The sequence below is a fragment of the Hippocampus zosterae genome, chromosome 9 (genome assembly GCF_025434085.1).
Source record: "Hippocampus zosterae strain Florida chromosome 9, ASM2543408v3, whole genome shotgun sequence".
Classification (NCBI taxonomy): domain Eukaryota; kingdom Metazoa; phylum Chordata; class Actinopteri; order Syngnathiformes; family Syngnathidae; genus Hippocampus; species Hippocampus zosterae.
Genome location: NC_067459.1, coordinates 4317509 through 4340351, shown reverse-complemented (window position 1 = coordinate 4340351; position 22843 = coordinate 4317509). Strand labels below are relative to the sequence as shown.

The window sequence follows — 22843 nt, the reverse complement described above, 5'->3', positions numbered from 1 at the left end:
AAGAGTATGGAAGTCACTTGGCATTCCAAGAGAAATTAGGGCAAAACTGGAGTGTTTGGTGAGTCCTTGTATGACACTATGGTAAAAGGTAATATTCTAGTTTTTGTTGCCTTTCTCAGCACACATTTTCTAGGCACTAGAATACTGTACATGTGTACTACTATACTTCTGCAAGGCTCGAAATAAGATTCTTCTTTGATTACTAACTTAGGAGCGACTCCACAAAGGTTTTAAGTAGGTGCTCGAGTAGCCTGTGGAAGGCGAGCTGAGCATAGCAAAGCCTTTTGGGACTGTTTCGGTGGTGGTTCTCCTCACACTTTTTTTTTTTTTTTTTTTACTGTTGTCTCGACATTGATTCGAAGCTTTGCTATTCAAAGTATTATAATGCAGCGTAATCTACAAATTTGACCCCGCAAACTGCGATGTAAAAGCAAAACCGCTCATTTCGTCCCTTGTACTTTAATTAAACTTATTTTGTGGAAAATGTTCTTTTTGGCTTGATTAACTCGTATTTCCTTTTCTAATAACACAAATGTGTCGAACTGTATGAAATGCAAATAAATATAATCAGCATTTATGTTTTTTTAGTGAGCCTGTCGATTTAGATGGGATATTGCTAATGGTGTGATCGATTAAAAGGGCTGTAAATGCTGCTGTCCACATTGGCATAATTGATCAATCTTTTCACTCGCATGGACGCTACAGTTGTGCCTTAAGTTATTTAACATTTAATTTATATTGGAAAAAAAACAGAAATTCTTATTTTCCATTGTCATGAAAGGTGTCATTACTCTCAGCCTGATTAAGAACTACAATTCCTCACGTGGCAGTGGTATCTTGCAGTTAATTTACATATTGTCCACTCAGTGTTAATATACACTAGTTCATGTCTCTCTCTTCATTGGACAAGGAACGGGTTCCTTGTCCGATGAAGGGCATACAAGTAATCTTAAATCGATTTGCATGCCACATCCCTCAAAGTACGTGACAGTAGAACCCTCAGATTTCTCAGAACCAATCAAAAAAGAAAGGTATTGACATTTAAAAAAATGTAGACAGCAATGTAATATTACAATATATTTTCTTGTAATAGCATGAACATTTTTGGGACTAAAAAAACGTAGAAATTGAAACTTGGTGTAATAAATTGCTATCAAAATGAATGGTGTGTATGTTGTGAAAAAAAAAATGTTTCCACACTACCTGTTAATGTTTGGTCTGTGTTTATGTCACATAGGAGGCTGTCATCTCCCAGGTCTCACCAGATGTACTGTACCTTTTTCGGGTTCAGGCTGTCTGCACCAATGACATGCGCAGTGATTTTAGTCAGAGCATGCTCTTCAGAGGTAACGCACACATGCACGACCACCAGCTTTGTCAAAATGATCTGCTGTGTCATGGGTCTCAGCACATTTGTGCAAACTGCATGGATGGGCATTTATGATTTGTTGTACACATGAAGTCACTAAATTATTTGTACTACAAAGTAGACTCAGGTGATTGATGCAAACGGTGTGGAAGGGGAAAATAGTGAGGGTTATACATCGTATATCTCAGAGAGATCTGTCTGATGACTGTAGATTTGAATAACATTGCTTGTCATCAATATATAATGTCTCTTTCTGACTTATGTGTATACAATCCAAACTGATTCCTTATAGTCAAGCACTTTAGTTTTTGAATGAAATCATGACATCAGGATTGATGTTGAATTGTTCGACCTTTGTTTAACAATGGCTCCTTCCTTTTGGTCCACTGTGTTTCAGCAAACACCACTAGAATCTTTGAGGGGACACGGATCGTAAAAACCGGAATGGTAAGGAATGCAGTGATGAAGGGTGGCGGGCCTGTTTGGCTTATTAGATCACAAAGAAATTGCATGTGTATACATAGATAATAATGAATACTCAATGATAACTAGACTTTCACTTGTATCGTGCTTTTCTACCTTCAAGTTACTCAAGCATTTCTCTTCTATGTTTCTCAGCCAACAGTTTCACCAGCATCTTCAGCCGATATGGCCCCGATCTCCTCCGGTTCATCTACCTGGAGCTCCTCAGGCATTCCCTTCTCCTTTGTCTCAATGGCGACAGGCATTGGCCCCTCCTCCAGTGGTAGTCAGGCAACAGTGGCGTCTGTGGTCACCAGCACTTTACTCGCCGGACTTGGCTTCAGTGGAGGAGTCCTTTCCTCCTTTCCTAGCTCACTTTGGACGAGCGGCGCACAATCACACAATCTCACACCTCAGCCCAATGAGCACGCCATGGCCAGTAATGATGTCAGCACTCCTGTTGTCACAAAATCCTCAGAGACGGAGAACAGCATGACAGAGAGTAAAGTCAGTGACAATGAGAAGGCGCAAGAGGAGCAAAGTGAAAGGGAAGGAGAGGATGAGGAGGAAGAAGACGAAGAGGACAAAAATCAGAAGAAACAAAAGAAGCGGCCTTTAGAGGTGGCAGAGAAAGGTAGAATGTATGACAGTGTGGCTGGGAATGATCCAGCCAGTGGGAAATCTGACGCTACTGCAAAAGAAAAAGAAGGGACGGCCCCAGTTCCAACTTATTGGCCACGCTTTGTAGAAGGCCCGCGGGTGGTCTACAACTTTGGTCTATTTGTCCATAACCACACCAATGTCACCACATTACTGGTTCCTGAGGAGTACTACTTGATGCTTACGCTGCGCAGATTGGAGCTCCGGGAAAATCACACGACCTCCATCCATACCAGTGAGTGATGATAGTTCACTGTCTCACAAACATAAAATAATAATAATAACAATGTGTCATAAGCATCTAGACCATAGCTATCAAAGTCAAGGCCTGGGGGCCAAATCTGGCCCGCCACATCATTTTATGTGGCCCGTGAAAGCAAATCAAGCATGTCAAGTTTCATGATGCTTGCTAAAAAGTCTGAGCCAAAATTTCAAATAGTTGTATGTAATCCACAATAACAGTTATTATTTTTTACTTCTGATTTTAATACTCACTATCCATCAATTTGTTATGCACTGTGCACTGTGCACACATTAAATTGTAACTTCGTCTGCACATTACCATGAATATTTAAAGAGACCTCCTCACTCATATACTTTGTGATCTAATGACAAGTCATTTGAAATGAAATAATACAAAGATTGTTTATCAAGTATCTTAGTGAGAGGATAAAAAAAAGTTTTGGGCAATTGCAATTTCACTTGGATGTACAGTACTGTACATTTTGCTGTATATATATATATATATATATATATATATATATATATATATATATATATATATATATATATATATATATATCCAAGCTTCCTGGCCTCTGGTAGAGGACCCGAGCTGAATGAGGGACGGACACCACCCGAGGGTGAGATGAGGATTTTATATATATATATATATGCCTTGGAACTTCAAATTATGAACGCCCCTGTTTACAAACAACTCAACTTTTGTACCTTGGTACAAAAATGACCTCTATTTATGTAAATGGACAAATAATAATTAATTTTGACAGAGTAGGTCAACGTATGGGCATAATAGGATTGGATTAGATTGGATTGGATACGAATTTATTGTCAAATGTGCTATATATACAGCACAGATGAAATTTCTTCTCTCTCAACATAAAACAAGAGGAGCCGCTGCAGGTGTCCGTGCCGCCATCAAAAGAAAAGTTTGTAATTGCATATAGTGCATGTGAAGTAATACATAACTAATAGGCATTGTGGAGAGATTTTTTTTGTGTGTGTATGTGTTACTTTCTACTTAACTTACTTATTCACTTACGATTTACTATCTATTGTACATGAGTGAACTTAGTTCGAGTATTATATAACTTGTCAGCCATCGAGATGGACATACATGATTCTCATGTTTTTGGCTCAGACACCCTAGTGATAATTGGGGTTAAAAAAAAGAATGCACAAAACAAGTTTAATTAAAAGATGCAAGTGTATAGAATCAAACAGAACCAAATCATTCCACTTTATTGATTATCATATTGAATCTTTTATTGGTGACATCATTGTTTTAAGAAAATGACAGATTTATACGAGCTTACTGTCAAGTTCATTCATATTGTAAAATGGACAAAGAAACTCACTGCTTCATACCCTCTCTAACTCAGCCGTACAAATATCAAACCAAAACATTATCTCATTGAAACAAAACGATGAAATTGTTCTGCTTTGAATTAAGCTCACGGATAATGTGAAATAATAAAAGAAATAAAATGGCGTCCAGTATTATTTCTGCAAGATAATAGAGGTGGACCTCATGATATGTTTTGTTAAGTTTCATCTTCTTGTGTAGTTGTCTAACTTAAATGTTAGCTTTAGTAACAAAATAGCATTGGATGGTCTATTTTGCAATGTTAGATAGAGGGCTCATCATTAAAGGTCAGAACCAGGTAAGCGATGATGGATTGCAGGAACGTAAAGTGCCTCTGCTCAGCTAAGACTTTCAGCGGTGCACTGCATTAGCCAAGCAAATACCAAGGGACAATGAATTCAATTTCAAGTGCTTTGAAAGAAGCACAAGACCAGACATTGCTATGAACGAAAGCAATTTTATGACATTCCCCGGAAATAGCTTCCTCGTTCTCTTTGTCAGTGCTTATTTGGTCAATTTGATCCTATTTGATCTGCCAGGACACAAGGTCAAAAGCTTCAACATTGTTTCACGACTTTGTTTGAAGTGGTAACTGCATACGCTGCAGTCATAACATAACCTCTGGGAGTGAGTTTTTTATTTTTTGAGTTAGACTTAACTTAAGGGTAGGGATGTAATGGAAGCGCTGGTCAACTATAGCATTCAATCTCAAGCTCATTCAAGAATCATAACCTGCCAGTAAATGTTTCAGTGGAAACGTTGATGTAATTTGTTTACACATTAACATTTGAGGCAGCAGTGTGTATTGATGACTCTCGTTCATAAATAGGCCTGTGTATGCACTAATAAAGTTCTCTTCCGCTGCAAACTCCACTGACAGTAATTACGATTGTTAAATAATTCAATAAACGGCATATTTTTTGAAAATGAGTCATTTTGATAGTGACAATCTATTCAGTTCACCTTGCCTACTAATCAGTCATTTGTAGTATGTTCTTCATCTTTTGTCTTCATAGGATTGTCTATAATAAACCGCATGCAGTGGATTGTTGAAGCAATCGAAACATGAAAGGACACTAACGCAGGACACTGATTGCTACGCTAATAATAACCGATGAGGATAATAAGTTGATGCTCAATTTCATTGTCAAACCAGCTTCTCTCACTATTTCCGTTCTGGTCACCAGACTTGCCTCTTTTATTACTTCCCTCGTTTCTTACCTACACCCTCTGCCTCTTTTTTGCATATCCTCTTTTTTTTCACCATCTCTCCTCTCTCCTGCTCTACCACCCCCTCAACTTCTTTGTATGTCCCTCCTTTCTTGCTCAGATCTTAGCATTGGCCTACTTTCACACATGGGGAGAGGAGAAGAAGCTGCAAGGCTTGATTCAGTTGTTGGGGGGGAAACGGCCTTGCTCCATTTATAGCTACATTTCCGTGCATGGTTTGTGTTGGATGAATACATGACAGTGAAAACATCTCACTGCACATCACTGTTTTTGTTTGCATCAAGAGGTTCACATATTTATGTCTAAATGTTTGTTATCATGAGAGCAAACTGAATCCGGGGGAACCGGATCAGACAGTGACTTGGGGGTTGTTATTTATGTATGATGAATGTATGTCAAAGCAGAAGATGCCGATATAGCGGTGATGTGAGTATGTATGTTGTACTACATGGGCCTGGTCCAATGTGGTGTCTGGCTCCAGGCAGGAGACCAAAAGATTTGATTTGAATAAATCTTCCTCATCATTCAGAGTTTTGTTCTGCCTGGTTTTAGTTGTCAGGCAGAATTTGCTGACATAATGTGTATCTTTCTCAGGACAAGGAAGATATTAGCTCAGAAACTGGCCTGATGGGATGGGCAATTCTTTAAAGGTTTAATTTGTGGCATCAGCCACGTTTGAGATCAAAAGGTTTTTTTTCTTTCTAGAAATTAAAAGCTTATTTATCATGGATTCCTTTGCATTTTACCTAGCCTGAAATATGAACTGTACAAATGAAAATAAAATATTTTGAAACCAGGAAAAATATTCCTAACAAGCATTAAGCAACAAATGTGTAGTGCCCCGAAACCAAATTGAATTTTCCTGCCAATACCTTGGTCAAAGTAACTGGCTTGAAATGAACTTCACATTTTTTGGGGTAAGGCAGCACGGTTGTGGACTGGTTGGTACTTTCGCCTCACAGGGCAGAGGTGCAGTGTTCCTTTCCGGCTCCAGCCTCCCTGTGTAGAATTTGCATGTTCTCCCCGTGCCTGCGTGGGTTTTGTCCGGCTACTCTGGTTTCCTCCCACATTCCAAAAACATGCATAGCAGGTTAATGGAACACTCTAAATTGGCCCTTGGTGTGCTTATGAGTGCCAATTGTCGTTTGCCTATGTGTGCCCTGCGATTGGCTGCCAGACATTTCAGGGTGTATCCCACCTACTGCCTGAAGACGGCTGGGATAAGTTCCAACATGCATGCCTGTGAACCTTTGTGAGAATAAGCGGATTAGAAAATGGATGTTTTGGGTAAACTGAAGAACATGAGAGTTCAATACGGAAAGGGCCCAAAATTGGATTAAAGCCGGCTTGTCCAGCTTTGGGCCTGGAGGGCCACTGTCTTGCATGTTTTCCAGCTCTCCCGGTTACAGTCCACCTGATTCAGATGATCAGCTCTTCAGCCAGCCCTCAAGCAGCATTAGAACAACCTTGATTATCTGAATCAGGTGTGTTGCTCCTTAGAGCTGGAAAATAGACAGGACAGTGGCGCTTGAGGACCGAGTTTGGACACCCTTGGGTTAAAGGATTCACTCAGGAAGTGTACCCTAGAGTGAACAACTCTTTCTCCTTACCTTTTGTATGATTGGCATGAATGATATTCAGTCTGCAACAGCAAAGCTGGTAGTTGATTCGAGCCTTAGGTCGCTTTCAAGCTAGCAGGTGGAGTAAACCTGTCCGGTGTTACCATGGCAACACCATAGATCATAGCTAAATTGGCCATCGTGAATCCAGTTGTGTCATCATAGCTGCAATATTGTGATCAAACTGAGTAACCATCATTACGAACGTTTCACTCTCAATATGAGTCAGTGGAGTTTATTAGGAATTAAACCTCCTTTTTGTGTCTACATGGGGTAAAGCGTAACCGCATTAAGTTGTAAAAAAATATGTACAACTGAACATGTTTAGTTTTGATCAATTATTTTATGTTGGATGCAACTTGCTGACTTAATGCTATGTGTAGCAAGTTGATATCAAAAATAGTTTCTTGTAATTACACTATTTTGATTGAGGCTGAACCTAGAAAGAAATTCAACAATTATCCATCCATCCATTTTCTGATCCGCTTGACCCTCACAAGGGTCTCGGGACTCAACAATCTACACATTGATAGACCTCAGGGGTCAGTGCTTGGTCCAAAACTATTCATCTTATATATAAATGATATCTGCAAGGTCTCAAAACAATTTAAATGTGTCCTATTTGCTGATGATACAACTTTCTACTGTTCTGGAATAAATCTGAAACACTTCCTGACAACCGTAGTAAACGAATTAAACAAATTGAATCAATCAAAAAACTGGTTCGACAGAAATAAATTGTCACTTAACCTGAAAAAATCGAAGTTAATTGTTTTTGGCACAAGACCAATCAAACACCAAGCTAAAATTATGGTAAACTCAATTGAGATAGAAACAGCGTATGAAACCAAGTTTCTCGGATTAGTAATAGACTCAAAACTATGTTGGAAGCAACATATCGATAACGTCAAAAGAAAAATAGCCAAAACCGTAGGGATCCTCTACAAAACCAAGGAAGTTCTAAATAAGAGATCTTTGTACACATTATACACTTCATTATTATTACCATATATGACCTACTGTGTGGAAATATGGGGAAATGCCTGCAAAACAAACACACTCCCTATTCTAAAACTACAAAAAAAACAATCCGAATTATTAATAGATCAAAATATACGTAACCCACAAATCCACTATTTATCAAATTAAATACGACGAAATTTTATGACCTGGTTGACTTTAACCCTTGGGTCCTTCAAATGAAAAAAAAACCCTAAGTTACGCATTTTACAATTTTTGAAATGATGTATGTTGTGTTATACAAACATTCTTTTTTTTTTTCAAACACTCAAAATGTTCAGAGGTATCTGTGCTATCCATACATATATAGTTTTTATTAGTTCTTTGGGATTTTTTATTCTTTATTTTTTGCAAAAGGAAAAAAAACTTTGTGTATGGAGGTCCCAACAGAGCCCTACTACCAATCCCGAACGGACGTGTTCATGTAAAATGCATTGGTTTGAAGCCTCCTGCAAAAAGGCAAACTCATTTGCGATCCTCTGGCGCCACCTAAAAGTTGCACAATTGGAATGACCTCAACCCAACAATGTGGCATGCATACGTCTGTCCAAGCGAAAACAAAGCGATTGACGTAAAAATGGCGTGAAATGCATGTTTACACATTAGGTTTACGATGCATTCAAAAATATGAATTATAATGGGTCTCTATGGTGCAAAATATGTAAATTGTGAAGATTACGGAATCAAAACCTTTTTTATTATTGATGCAATGCCTGAGAATTATCAGCCGGTGACGTCATGAAATTTAGGCCATTTTAGAACCCCCCCATTACGTTTCAGCTCTCTCGCGTTTTTCCCGAATGCCTTTGATTCAAAGACATAATTTTACATTTATCGCAAGCGGTGGACTACGAGGGTTAAAATCGCCCAATTAATGTACAGAGCACACAATAACCGGCTCTGCCAAAACATTCAGAAGTTTTTCGAAATTCGAGAAAGCAGCTATGATTTAAGAGGTACCAATTTATTCAAAAAAACTCAAAACAAGAACAAACATCAAGCAAAGAAGTGTATCTATCAAAGGTGTTAATCTGTGGAAGAATCTCGAAACGGACCTGAAAATGAGTAAATCACTTGCTTAGTTCAAAAACAAATTCAAAAAAATAGTACAAACAACCTACATCAATCAGAGTTAAAATGATAAATTCTAAACATTAAATATAATGATAAATCAGAACTAAGTTGATAAATAGAGAAAGGTATTGAAATATCCATTATGAATACAAGAGAAAATTGACACAAGAGTGCCAGATGTATATAATCCCGATACAAACCAAAAGGTGTAAAAATATCACGGTTAAGGGTAAAGTATGAGCCTTAATGGAGACTTCTTTCTTCTTACTTTTTTTCTTTTCTGATTGATATAAAAATGATTTATTAGATATAAACACATAACGGGGTAGGACTAGATACGTTTTTTACTTCTTCCTACTCCCTTGAACATAATAACTGTGTTGAATGAAGACTGATTTCTTTCTTTTTACCATTTTATCTACCTTATTTTCTGTCAAATTATTACTGTATATGTTTTATGTTCAATAAACAAAACAAACAAACAAACAAACATGTATTTTAAATAATGTTTATTTTACTGCGGCATTTCCAACCTTGTGACAATGTCAGTACAACCATGCATCCATCCATCAATTTTCCGATCCGCTTTATCCTCACAAGGGTCGCAGGGGGTGCTGGAGCCTATCCCAGCTGTCTTTGTGCAGTATGTGAGGGAAAACCCTGAACCGGTTGCCAGCCAATCACAGATGTATTAACAGACGTTATACATTTGGTCACAATCAGAAGAAGGTGAAACTGGATGTAACCCAAAAAACATTCCGAGACACTTGCACTACCTCGAAGGAAACATAAAAAGATGTTGGCTAAAAGGCAAAAAATATTAGATACAGTATGTTAGATCAAACGAAATTAATAAAAGTACTCAAATCTAAGAAATATTAAAAAATAAATTATATAATTCAATAAATGAAAATAATTCACAATATATGAAAATATACAAAAATTAAATTTGTCTAAAATACAGATATGCAAAACAAACACTAAAATACACCGCATCTGTGAAAATATTGGAAAATATGTGAAAATATTACACAAAATATTAGCCAAAAATACAAACAGTAGAAAATAATGCAAAAAGTATGACTAACATAAACAATATAATAACATAATTAATCACTGTCAACATAAATTCAGCCCACTGGCTTTTCTTAGTTAATCAAGTGTGAAGACACAATGTGACTGAACACTTTTGCCTTTTATCAAAATGGTATTCACAAATACTTAAATTACATTTTCACACTTTTCTGTTACTCTAAAATAGCCTTTATGTGAGCAGAAAAACACAAGAAGAATTAAAAACAATCTTTGTCAACAATCATTCAGCCTTCATTTTATTTTTTGGGGGTCCAAAGTGGTGACTGTTTAGACATATTGAATGCAGGACTTATCCATTTTAAATAACATTGATGAAGACATGTTGTTTGTTGTTTCATCGTGTGGACCTGATATGGACTGTTTTCAGCGCTTTTTGGCCACGACATTCATCAAAGGAGCAGTATCTGTGCTTGGTGGTTGCGCCTTCTCGGCAGCACGCCTGTACCAGCACAGATTTTGATTGGGAGGAATGTCGGCGCCATTGACTGTCGGTGCTGGACAGACCCGGGGCGCTTGTGTTTTTTGCGCCTGTAATGGGCAGCATTTTTCACAACCCCGTTTTGTTCAGTGGTTATGTCGGCGCAGTTGGACAGTCGGCGTTGGTGCGGCTGGATGGATGGCTGCTGAAGTTGAGGATGAGGAGAGAGGAGCGTTGGCGCAGAGCGCCGATGCGTATTTGGAACCGTGAGTCGCCGCTTGGAATTGAAATGGATTTCCATGGGACAGGAGAAGTGAACCAATCTCTTTTTTCGTCAGTGGATGCTACAGCTTCTTGTTGACTTTGAAACTTAGCTTGTAGCCGACGTGTGCACATTTTGAGCACTCTGATCCACTGGTTAAAGGACACTTTGATTCTCTCCTCTTTCATCTCAAACTGCTTCAAACAACAAAGCGTGTGACGGAAAAGTGGTTAGGACTGCACGACTGTCTGTGTTTTATGTTTTGTGTTGTGTTTATTATTTTACTTTATGTGAACTGTTTTGTTAAGCGCTTTGTTACAGCTGCCGCTGTTGTGAAAGCGCTATATAAATCAGCATGTATTGTATTGTATTGTATTGTATTGTAAGACAAGTATGAGCTGTCAAAAGTCATTTGGGGACTGCTCATGATCGATCTATCTGTCATGTTTCGGTTTAGGGACCAACAGGTGGCACTGCAGGGCTCCCCCGGCAGCTGCACACCTGTTGGTCATAGGTAATCAGGCCTTTAAAAGGACTCCCAGCCCGAACACTCAGTGTCGGGTCATTGTTGCTTCTTGCTACTGTCATGTGTGTTGCTGTTTGTGTTTGCTCTTGGTTTCTGTCATGTTTAGTTCATTGTTGTGTTTTAGCTTTAGTCATGGTTTTTGTTTGATACTTTGGACTTTGTGTGTTTTGGATTTAGTTTTCTTTGTTTTAAATACAATTCTTCAAATACACCCTGCTCCTCCCTCCTGCCTGCTTTTTGGGGTCCACCACCACCTTGCAACGTAACACTATCAATCTATCTATCTAGCTAGCTTGCTAGCTATAGAGATGAAAGTCCGGAGCACCAATTCTGGATTTTCAAATGTTCATGAACTTTCCCGTAGAAAATTGAGGAAAAATTGCCTAAAATTAATCCGGATATTATTTGACAATATTGAACGAACACGCGTTTGAGTTTTTTGTTTTGCTTTCACAAGCATAGCCATAAGCTAGCTAGCAAGCTATTATTGACATGCATTTATTCATTAGGAGTACATTTCACATACATTGTCTTTTGTTCATTCCTCAGTGACCTACAGGACCCACCAAGTGAGAAATAGATCATGGCCGGATCATGTGCACTGGATGACACCTTTGATGATGGTGTCTACTCTGGTGCTTGCTGTACTTATACACTGGAGGTGGGTCAATCCAACACTTGGTAACTATGTTCATATTATTGAGATCGAAAAAAAAAGGGGGGGGGCAAAGGACTTGTGCTTGTTGGATAATGAATTTGTGTGGTCAGACATTGTTTATTTGGTATGTGTTCAAAATGAGAACAGATTTTCTACATTTATTAAGCACCGACGTGCTAAAAAATGCTGGGTTGTTTTCCTAACCGGCTCTCTGGCTTGCTGTGAATTTTGAGCAGATTGAGTTACTTTTACTCAAGATTGGGTGAATTATTTTAACCCAGCAGAAGGGGTTGGTCAGGTTCAAGAGTCGAAAGTGGCCAGCTTCTTTTGTGTACTGAAGTTGAAATAAGTGTAGTGTAGCATAACCCGATTCCTGGCCACTACCTTTCCTGACACAATGGTATCTGGTGTAAACATTGTGCCAAGCATATCATCTGAATTAGTAAATTACATTTTCTCTTCTAGAAAATGTTGCTAATACAGGTTGTGTTATTATTAACCGCAGCCAAACTGATAACCTTGTAAATTTCTTGATAGCTTGAACTCATCAGCATTTGTATTTTCCCTCCTTTGATCAAAATCTTGACCTAACGTGCTGGGTCAAATCCTCAACCCATTGTGTTGGGTATAAATAATCCAGTTTTGACTTGCTCCATTTCAGATCCAATGTTGGGTTATCTGTTTTACACAATTACTGTTCATCCAGCAGTTTTGATTTCAAGCAATTTCAACTTGTTAAGTCAGAGTGAAGCAGGAAAAAAAAAATCATGCTAAAATTGTCACTGAAAATAGCAACATGTTGGAATGTTACTATGCCGACAGTATTTGAAGCTGTCCACACACTATTTGAGCGAGGCCTCTCACTCATGTATGAAGGAACAGATTTGCTTCTATTCTAATCAATCCAGCTGTCTGCACAGGTCATGTATCGACTTATGTTTCACTCACGCTTAATGAGTGACCTCGAGCTTATTTTTAGGCTTCAAGTCTACTTTCCTTAGTTTTGCCTGATAAATACAGTGACTGAGCATTAATTTTCCGCAATACTGTTCACTACAAGTTATCAATGTTCGAAATTAATATGTTTTAAATAATTAATTAAGCATTCTTGTCAAACTTCCTTTTTGGGGCTGGGTGATTGCCGGTATACAAAAATGTATTTTCGGTGCCAGACTTAACTCAACAAAACTTGTGATCTGTTTTACTTCACCCTAATAAATACATTTATATGAAGGTAAAATTTTCAGGTCATACCAAATTAAGTTTTTTTTTAAATGTGACAACGTGTAAATATTACTTTCATTGTTAACTTTTATTTGTACCACACTGCAGCAAAATTGGGGGGGGGGGGGAGTAAAAATAAAGTGTTTCATTGCACAAAATAAATGTTTCAGAAAAGAACTGTACGCAGTTCAATATAAATGCAATATAAAATAAAGCATTAGCAATATATTTGTAGAATAAATATAATAAATTAGCAATAGCATAGAAAACAGCGTAAATTGGCTGTGCTATTTACAATAGCATTTACATTACTTCCAACGTAGGACAATTGGGAACATGTTCTAATTTTCACTGCCAACCTGACATCAGAAAGCAGAGTAAAACAAAGCAAAAATTCGAACTGATGCACACTGGAATGCATAGAAAAAGCAATGTTTTCTGCTAGAAACGGGGTAAAATTGAAAAAACAGACCCCCTCCCGCCCCAAAAAAAGCAAACAGAAAAAAGAAATATTGAAAAGAATCCACACATATGTAAATCCACAGGTGTCTAACTGCAACTATGTGGTGGGGGGGGGGGGGGGGGCTCCACTACGGTCACATAATACTTTATACAGCAGCAGTCCCCAACCTTTTTTACCCCACGGACTTGTTTAATGTCAGACAATATTCTCAGGGACTGGCCTTTAAGATCGGATAAATACAACAAAATAATATGATATAACCTGCATGAAAACTCAGATTTTCTACACATAATAAACACGAATCATGACACGAGGAGCGTTCTATCTGGCAACAACACTCACTGGTCTCTCTGGTCACGTTCAAACGTGCCTTCAAAATAAGATACGCCGCAAATACAAAGTGCATGAAAAATATGAGTCACCATCGCCGCATGTTATGCTTATGGGTTTGTTGCGTGGGAATCTCACGTTGAGTTAATCCGTATTTGAAGTCGGACTCCTGATACTGTCTATTAAATATAGCCTTCTTTTTCTTGAAAGTCGAAGGCTCCTCTTCTGTCTCCCGACTGGGCCTTTTCCCCTTCTCAAAGAGATGTTTGTTTTTTACCCATTTTGCTATTGTTTCATTTTAGCGGTAACCTTTCACGTGAGCGAGAAGCGCCCCTTGACCTGCGTCAAGAGCGACTATGGACGTACTATGGACGGATGCAAAAGATAATCCGGTATTTATTTTTCAAAATAAATCACCCCCACCAACCGGGGATCGGGAACCCTTGCCTTACAGTACATAATCACAGAGGAAGACTCAAAACGGGTTACAACAGTTGCAGCCATCACAAACACTGTATTCCTCTCTGTCCACACAGACATAGAGTTGATGTTTTCCTTATTCCTTTTTTGTTAAAATAAAGGTGGCAAAATATTTATAGTATACTGCATATGCCAGGCCTCTACTGTTCCTGTTTTAGCTGCAACAGGAAGTCAGCAATAACATAGCATAGTTTTCAGGGACATTGCGACTTATTTCAGCAAGACAATGCAAAGCCACATTCTAAACATGTCCAAGCAGTAGTTTGGCTTTCCAGCAAGCAGACTTCTGAAAATGTGAGACGCATTATGAAGCGTAAAACAAGACATGAGAGACCCCGGGACTTGTGAGCATCCAAAATAGTACAGCAGGCAAGTATGGGTAAGAATTCCACCGACAGCGTTTCTACAATTAGCATTCTCATTTCTCAAATGCTTGAGTGTTGTTGAAAGGACAGGTGGTAAATACGCCCTTACCCCAGTTTATTTTCAAGACAGGCATCAAATTCAAAATGAACGAATATATTATTTGCAAAAAAAAAAAATCTTTCTCTCTCTCCCCTATACATATAGATAGATAGATCGATAGATAGATATTCCGTACACTAAGGGTATTTCATGTTAAATAATATATATATATATATATATATATATATATATTAGAGCTGTCAGTTTAGCACGTTTTTATTGACATTAATTTAAATGAATTTTAACTGGATTATTTTTTTTTCTCGCGAGATTAATGCAGCACACGTCGCAAGCGGATGTTACGTTGCTCAATAAATACACCAGAAACAAAACGACAAGCGCTCTGCAGAAGTCCACACCCATGTCTGTTTTGAACAGCCATGGCAGCGCGAGACACCGAAAACGGATACTTTTAAAGAGTTTATGAATGGAAAGTTTAAAAAGTTGCCAGATTGCTCCACTGACAAGACCAAAGTTACCTGTATCATACAGGCGTACGATGTATGCCACTGACGCGATTGTTACTTGTTTGGTACTATTTTGTGTGGAAGGTTACAGTGTTCCATGTCAATATAAATAGAGCGGGTAGCGCTTCTTTGTGTTCGTCTGACAGTGACAGTGAAGTTCAGCGGTGCAGTGGTAGTGACCTAGCGAAAATAAAGCGTCTCAGTGTTGTCATCGGACCAATTGGAATCATCTGAAATGATGTCTACACAAAACCGTAGAGAGACTTGCGCACAAGAAGGACCAAGAGAATCAACATAGCCTGACTGCTGTGTTCAAAGCAAACTTGAGAAAAACGAAGTATGCAACCATGGCTTAAATCCACTATAGGCTGAGTACTAGTTTTCTTGAGATGTGCACTTTATAATGTTATATTGCTGTTTTGATTCCATAAAAAGAGCTGTTAAAGCAGTTGTTGTGTGACAAAATATTTTTTTCACTGTTGTTGATGGACAGTAATATTGTGTGAGAGATTGTGTGAATAACTGCTCCAAGGGAAAAATGTTCATGTAAAATTGAAAATCAAACGTGTTATTTCAGTAAATATTTGCATTTTGCATATAGAAAACTGATTAATGATTCCATGTTGATGAGAGCATTAAAATGGGGAAAAATAGGACAAAAAATATAAAAGGAAATTCAGAAACGATAAATGTGTGAGTAATCACAATTAATTTTTAGCGAATTTGAGTTAATTATGACAGTTGCATTTTTAATTAGATTAAATATTTTAATCGTTTGGCAGCTCTAATATATATATATATATATACGGGCTCCAGCACCCCCCGCGACCCTAGTGAGGATCAAGCGGTACGGAAGATGAATGAATGAATGAATATATATATATATATATATATATATATATATATATACACTAGCTGGTTCGCCGCCCTCCGGGCGGCTCATCAGCTAGTTCCTGCGGAAGGCTGGTAAGGTGGTGGTTCGCCGCCCTCCGGGCGGCTCATCAGCTAGTTCCTGCGGAAGGCTGGTAAGGTGGGCCTTTGGCCCACAAAAGTGTTGTTGCTTGGTTCAACTTTTTGTTCATCTTCATTGCTTATCGCGAAAATAAAGAGATGTTTAGCTCTACTAAATAACTAACAATTTCATTGCAATGCTTGTGGGTAGACAACATTTTTTCGCTAAGATGCCCGCGTGATCGTAGTGAGCCACTGCCTGAGCGGCGCAGTCGCGGCGCGGTGAAGTAGGTACGTTTTGAAAAGGGACAGACGGAAGGACAGACCGCGTGCGGGACGACGCGCAATATATATATAAGATACAGATAGATATTTCATTGAATTATATAATTCAGTGAAATATGCATTGGAAAGGATTTTTCAATATATTGTAGACTGTTTTTGTTGTTGTTTGTTTTTGGGAGGGGGATTTACAAAATGTCCCAACTTCATGTCATTGGGATTCAGATTTTAAATTGAAGAACGTTTTACTGATCAATCTTCGTGAGACGCTTGGGGTCCTCTGGAAATCTAAGCATAGGCCTTCTTTTTGTGATTGCTGATCAATACAGTGACAGTTCAACATATGTTGTGACTGAACAGAACAAGTGGTTTCTTAAAAGACGCATGTATGGACAAATTTAAGACACTATCAACAAGTTTTACTGAGGAGTGATTGAACTAGAGTCATTCTAAAAATAAATTGCATGTCAAATCATGACCAATCATTAATCCAAATTAAATTTGTGTTGGTGTTGTTGAAATTTGAGTCTGACCCCAACCCCAACATCCACCTTAATATTAGGTAATGACCATCACCACCATCCATTTTAAACACACGCACACACACACATTTTAAGTCATCCCTGGCAGCAGGTAGGAGGGGGTGGGGCCAGTCTAGTTAATCCTCTTGCAAAGCAAAGCTCAGGTCATGACCTGAAGTTGTGTGCTGACCCAACCCTTGCTCAGTCTCTTGGACCCTTAACAGAAACTGTGGTCGTGATGCATTCTAGTCTCTCATAACAGTATGATAATATTGACATTGACAAGTGCCATTTTAGGGAAAACTTTGAGTAACCATGTCAGATTTTATTCACTATTTAAGACGCAGTTATGAAGCACCTTATTACTTTTTACAGTCCATGTACGATATTTCCACCAGATGATATTTGTATAAAAGCTAAGATGTCGGAAAATAGTATTTAAAAAGTAACTATGGGTTGTGTCGTAAATTCATCAAAATAATTTGATTACGAATCAGCAGAAATATGTTCTTATAAGTGATTCATCCAATTTCCAGTTGATGCTTAGCAAGACCTGGCGGATGAGACCTATCTAGACTTTTTGTAGTTTGTTTTATTTGTACATTATGCACATTTTCACGACAATATATTTGGACATGGGTCCCATGTGGCCTGAACTCATGATTACGACACCAGTGGCTCAAACCAGGCACTAGCTTGGGGTTGCCTTGTCTCAGAACCTGCCCTTCATGCCTTGTTAGGAAAGCTCCACTCTCTCCCCTCCCTCCTCCTCCGTCTGTGCATTCGGTCACTCAGTGTTTAATTCATGTTAGCAGCAGCATGCAGCAGCCCGTCTGGTCCCCTTCTCACGATGAACGCTTTTTGTTCTCTGCTCTGTATCAAATACAGGTAGGAGGGTTCTGAACACATACACACAAACACTGTTTTGGCGGCTGTTGACGAACTGTTGTTATTTGGGGATTTGGATGGACACATGTACACACACTGACTTCCAACTGGCACGTGGAGTTAAGACCCCCCCCCCCCATGCTTGAAAATGTACTCACTTTCAACGGGAATGATGATTGCTTTTAAATGCAACAATATACTTTAAGTTCACAAAGGGAAGTTTGCGTAACCTATGAGCGCGCGCGCGCACACACACACACACACACAAAACACACTCACGCTAGTACTGATATCTGCTTCAATCTGCTTCATGAAATGATAATGACACCTACCGGTAATTACATTTTCAACACCAACTATTTGGGTGATTGATTCATCTACTGTACTCTAGTTAATGACACATTGTAGATCACAGGTGTTAAACTCAAGGCCCGGGAGCCAGATATGGCCCACCACATTACGTTATTTGACCCACAAACGCACATTATGAGCATGAACTTTGTTTCTTGTGAAAATACCAACATTACAAATTGTCTTTCCTTTGAAAAATGTTGAGATATTTTAAGCATTTTTGTTACCAACCCACCTTTTGAATTAATGTAATAATACTAGAATTTTTTTTGGGGGGGGCTGGGTTGAAAACTCATGAATTATTAATGTATTGTGTATCTGTAATATGAAGTGATTAATATTTATTCACAGTCATACTATAACAGCCCTTATATGGAAACCATAACTACAATGTTGCCTGTGACAAAAATGAGTCTGACACCCCTGTTGTAGATCAGTTGGTCCATTGACAAAAACATAAATCTGACCTGGCCTTTTTCTTCATGTCACACAGAAACAGAAACACATTGTGATTTTCATAGTGATGTCACCATAATGTAGGTATATCAGATAAGATTTTTACTGGCATGTTCTGCAATTATTGGCCAAATGTACTTTAAGGCCGCCATGATTTCCGTATTTTCCGCACTATAAGGTGCACCGAATAGTCTTCTATTTTCTTAAAAGCTCACAGCGCGCCTTAAAATCCGGTGTGCCTTGTGTATGGTCATTACGGTAATATGTCGATCCCCAAGATGGCTCCTTGCCGTAGAAATGCTTACAATGTTATAACTTGCTGTTGGTTCAGTGAATTGTGTCGCAGCTTTATTAAATATGTTTTTGTTGCAGCTCCGAAAAAAGGAGAGCTATGGTGTTGTTGTTGTTTTTTTTTAATGCACACTTTATTAATGGTTTTCACAGTCTCAACAAATACAGGTATGTCTTTGTTCATCTCTGTGCCTTCTCTTCTTCTGTTCGACTCAAGAGGCGTTCATGACCGCCTCTGAAAAACGTAAATTCAAGGTTACTTCAATGAAAATTGAAAATACTGCATCACAAATGAAAATCAAGCGAGGAAATCACTAAATAAATTCTATAGCCCCCCTACAGAATTTATTTTGTAATTTCCTCGTTTGTGGATACTTTACACAACAAAGGAATAAATAACAAGCACTTCTGAGACAGTCCAGTCTCCTACATTTTACTAACATCTGATCGTTCTGTTGGAGCTATGCTCAAGGAAATGCCCAAGTCCGTGACGGGTGCCGATTGCCCAGGAGGAGGAGGAGGAATGACAGTGTTACATATTATTTCAGTATGTCTTTTAGGGGTCTGAAACTCTGCAATAAAAGACTATTCGATTCATATCTCGATAGATGGAATGTAGTATGATTCAAGGATGGTTCATTTTAGAGTGGAACTATTAGATTATGTTCGATTTGCAATAAGGATAGGCCTACAGCCAAACCCAAAATTATTCATAACCCAAGTGTATGAAAAATTCCGGGCTTGACTATATATACGCATATACAGTATATTTCGGCAATATGCCCTAATGCATGTCCATCTGATGAAAGATACTGCAGTCTTGAGCAAAGAAGCAACCTCTAAACCAGTGGAGTCCAACTAATTTTTGTCGCGGGCCACTTCGCAGTTACGTCTTCCCTCGGAGGGCCATTACGACAGTGAAACCGAATAGATGTTTAATCATCTCATCGTTTTATTACTTGTACACAACGAATTGATGGATTACTCGTTTTAAAATCACTCAAGTCAACTATTTGTTGTTTGCTCAGTTATTGTTCAAGTGAGTGTAAACGGGGTCACACAATTATTGGAAGATTTCAACATTATATATTACAAATGACAATTTTACATTTTAGTATAGATTTTGACAAGGATCAGTGAAGTTGCTTTCATGGCCCACATAAAATGACATGGTGGGCCGGATTTGGCCCCCAGGCCTTGAGTTTGACACTGTTGCTCTAAACACAACTGTTCTGAGTCTACTGCATGGGCGTAAGACGGAACACCGGATGGTCAGAGTTACAGAGAATTGGAAGACCTTGACTTAGAAAGGCTTGACTGCTGTCAGATTTGTCCAAATCCTCATCGTTGTCTGCCATAGTTGACTAAGTGAGAGTGATGTAACTGAAAGTGTTAAGTCCAATTTGCAACGATGAAAAATTCAGGGTCCCCGAGGGTGACACGATCGATTGTATATACATTCAGCAATAGGTTTTGCTGCTCCTGCTACATTACCACCCGGGGCTCCATTTGCCACATTTAAATTATAATGTTGCCGTAAGACCGAACGCAAACTAAACGTTTATGGCTGTGTGTTTCCATTTAAAGTCAATGCAGGATGAAGGATTAAAAGTTGAAATTTTGCTTCTCTGCCCATTTCTCTGTGGAAGCTGAAGTGAAATTCTTTCTGGCAGCGGCGTGCCACCGACAGCCAATTGGCATCGAGGACATTCTTACTATGCCACACGAAGCACTACGACACATGCATAGACCAACAGCAAAATAAAGGGAAAAAACAGACACATGCAGTGTGGTGAAATAAAATTAATGTGGGACAAAACCATTCCAGTTTGTGAGACCGGGAGGTTCAATATCGAAGACAGCCAGCTTCCAGTTGCGGCCGGGACCGAGACAAAAAGAGGCATGCTTGAAAGAATTGGAACCAGACATAGTCTGGTGCATGTACATATTGACATATTGAGTTGTTGAATTGTCAACAAAGATAGCATTGAACAGCCGAAGAAATAACACAAGCCTTGATCACCAGATTGAAGAGCGATGTTCAAATTGTTCTCTTCTTGTCCGTTCGAAGCAAACTCAGTATACGGACACCCAAGAACAAACACATGCAAGACACGCAGGGCAATGTGATCTTTCATATTTAGTCGAACTGAGCAAAAGGTTTTTTAATTCTCTCTGTCAATAACAAGGGTGCATTGATATGCAGATAATTTCAAGGTCTTCACACTTTTTGTTTTTCAGGATGAGTACAAATTATGTATAAAGTTGACCATCCGTTCCGGTACAATGATTCAAAGCATGATATGACTTGATTTGCAATCTTTCCAATTTGCGAGACATATCCCACTAAAGCACAGCAGTTATTACTTTTCAAATACAACCTAAATGTGATGAAAAGGCTCATCTTAAAAGTTTTGTTCTCTTTCCCAGGCGGTGTTTTCAGACTACACATCTACATGTGGAGGACAGCAGTTTGCCCAGGATGGTGGCCAATGAAACGGCCCCTGCCGCCTCAATCCCAGGTAATAAGTCAATGTGTTACTTGTCACCTAGGCGAAAAACGATAACTATGTTGATTGTTGACCTGTTATTCAAGATTGCGTGCGTCCTCTGTGCCAAAAATGGGCAGCCAGACGGACGGGCCGTTCCATTTCAGGGACAGAATGCCCACATCTGGTTCTGAGAAGCCGTTAACTCTTTGCTGTGTGTGTCCAATTTGCTTCATGTTTGAGAGGAACACAGTGAGAGAAGAAGTGTAGAAGAAATGTTGACCTTTATTCCTGCTTTGTTATTTTTGAAACAACCATCTTAGAAAAGACAGTGATACTCTTTGTGTTTAAAAGTTAGTGAACTTTTAAAAATGAATGACAGAGTGTGTCTGCCATTTGTGTAACCCTCCTTCAAACATGAAAGTAATAAGTGTGTAACTCCCAAAATTGCCAGTTTTCTGGCATATTCAAACCAATTTGAAATCTGCACGTTTTACCTTTATAAACCATACAAACAAAGTTGTGAAATACAATATCTATTAACACACTTGCCAAAATAATTTAAAGGATAAATAGTTATTCAAGGAAAGATTCAGCAACTCATTCCTAATAGTGTAATGGCAAAGAATGTTTCTGTGAAGTATGCAGTTAAATTAGAAATGGTCTTGTCGCAGCAGTTAGAGAGGTGTTGCATGTTCTGCTTATGGCTTTGCTCCTATTACTCTGAAGGTGGTTTAACTCTGGTATCATGTCTCCACTTCAGATGACATCAAAGTCATTCAAGTGAAGCACTTCATCAATCATGTCTCAGAACTCTCCTCGAATAACTTGCATGGATACTCCCAGGAATTCGAGGTAAGTACCAAAGTCTTGTTTAGCCCGTTCACACTGTAAAGAAGAGAAATAAAAAGCAACCAAATGTAGCCAGAGGACTATTAGGCAGGGCACAGAAAAATAAAGTGAGTGCCATTTGGGGTTCAGTTAGGATGAGTTTGGTTCAAAACAATACATCTTACTCTTACAATGAACATTGACCCTTTCACGCACCAATAATGATAACCTATATTCTAATAACATGATAAGATGTCCATTGTGGTAACCCCTGTCCCTGAAAGGGTTAACATTAAATACAGAACAACGATTTGGACAGTGGCGGGCCGTGCATTTCAACATTAGGCCTTCTGTG

The 22843-nt window shown here is 38.7% G+C and overlaps 1 protein-coding gene across 3 annotated transcripts in view; it reads left to right on the top strand.

Moving 5' to 3' along the window:
* The window catches only part of LOC127607030 (receptor-type tyrosine-protein phosphatase gamma-like), a 399557-nt gene that overhangs the window by 342837 nt on the left and 33877 nt on the right, over positions 1 to 22843 (top strand). For all 3 annotated transcript variants that reach the window (XM_052075037.1, XM_052075036.1, XM_052075038.1), the window contains 6 exons: positions 1238 to 1346; positions 1767 to 1816; positions 1988 to 2726; positions 11891 to 12002; positions 21599 to 21690; positions 22421 to 22512. In XM_052075037.1, the coding sequence (XP_051930997.1) occupies positions 1238 to 1346; positions 1767 to 1816; positions 1988 to 2726; positions 11891 to 12002; positions 21599 to 21690; positions 22421 to 22512 (1194 nt within the window). The remainder of the gene's footprint in view (positions 1 to 1237; positions 1347 to 1766; positions 1817 to 1987; positions 2727 to 11890; positions 12003 to 21598; positions 21691 to 22420; positions 22513 to 22843) is intronic.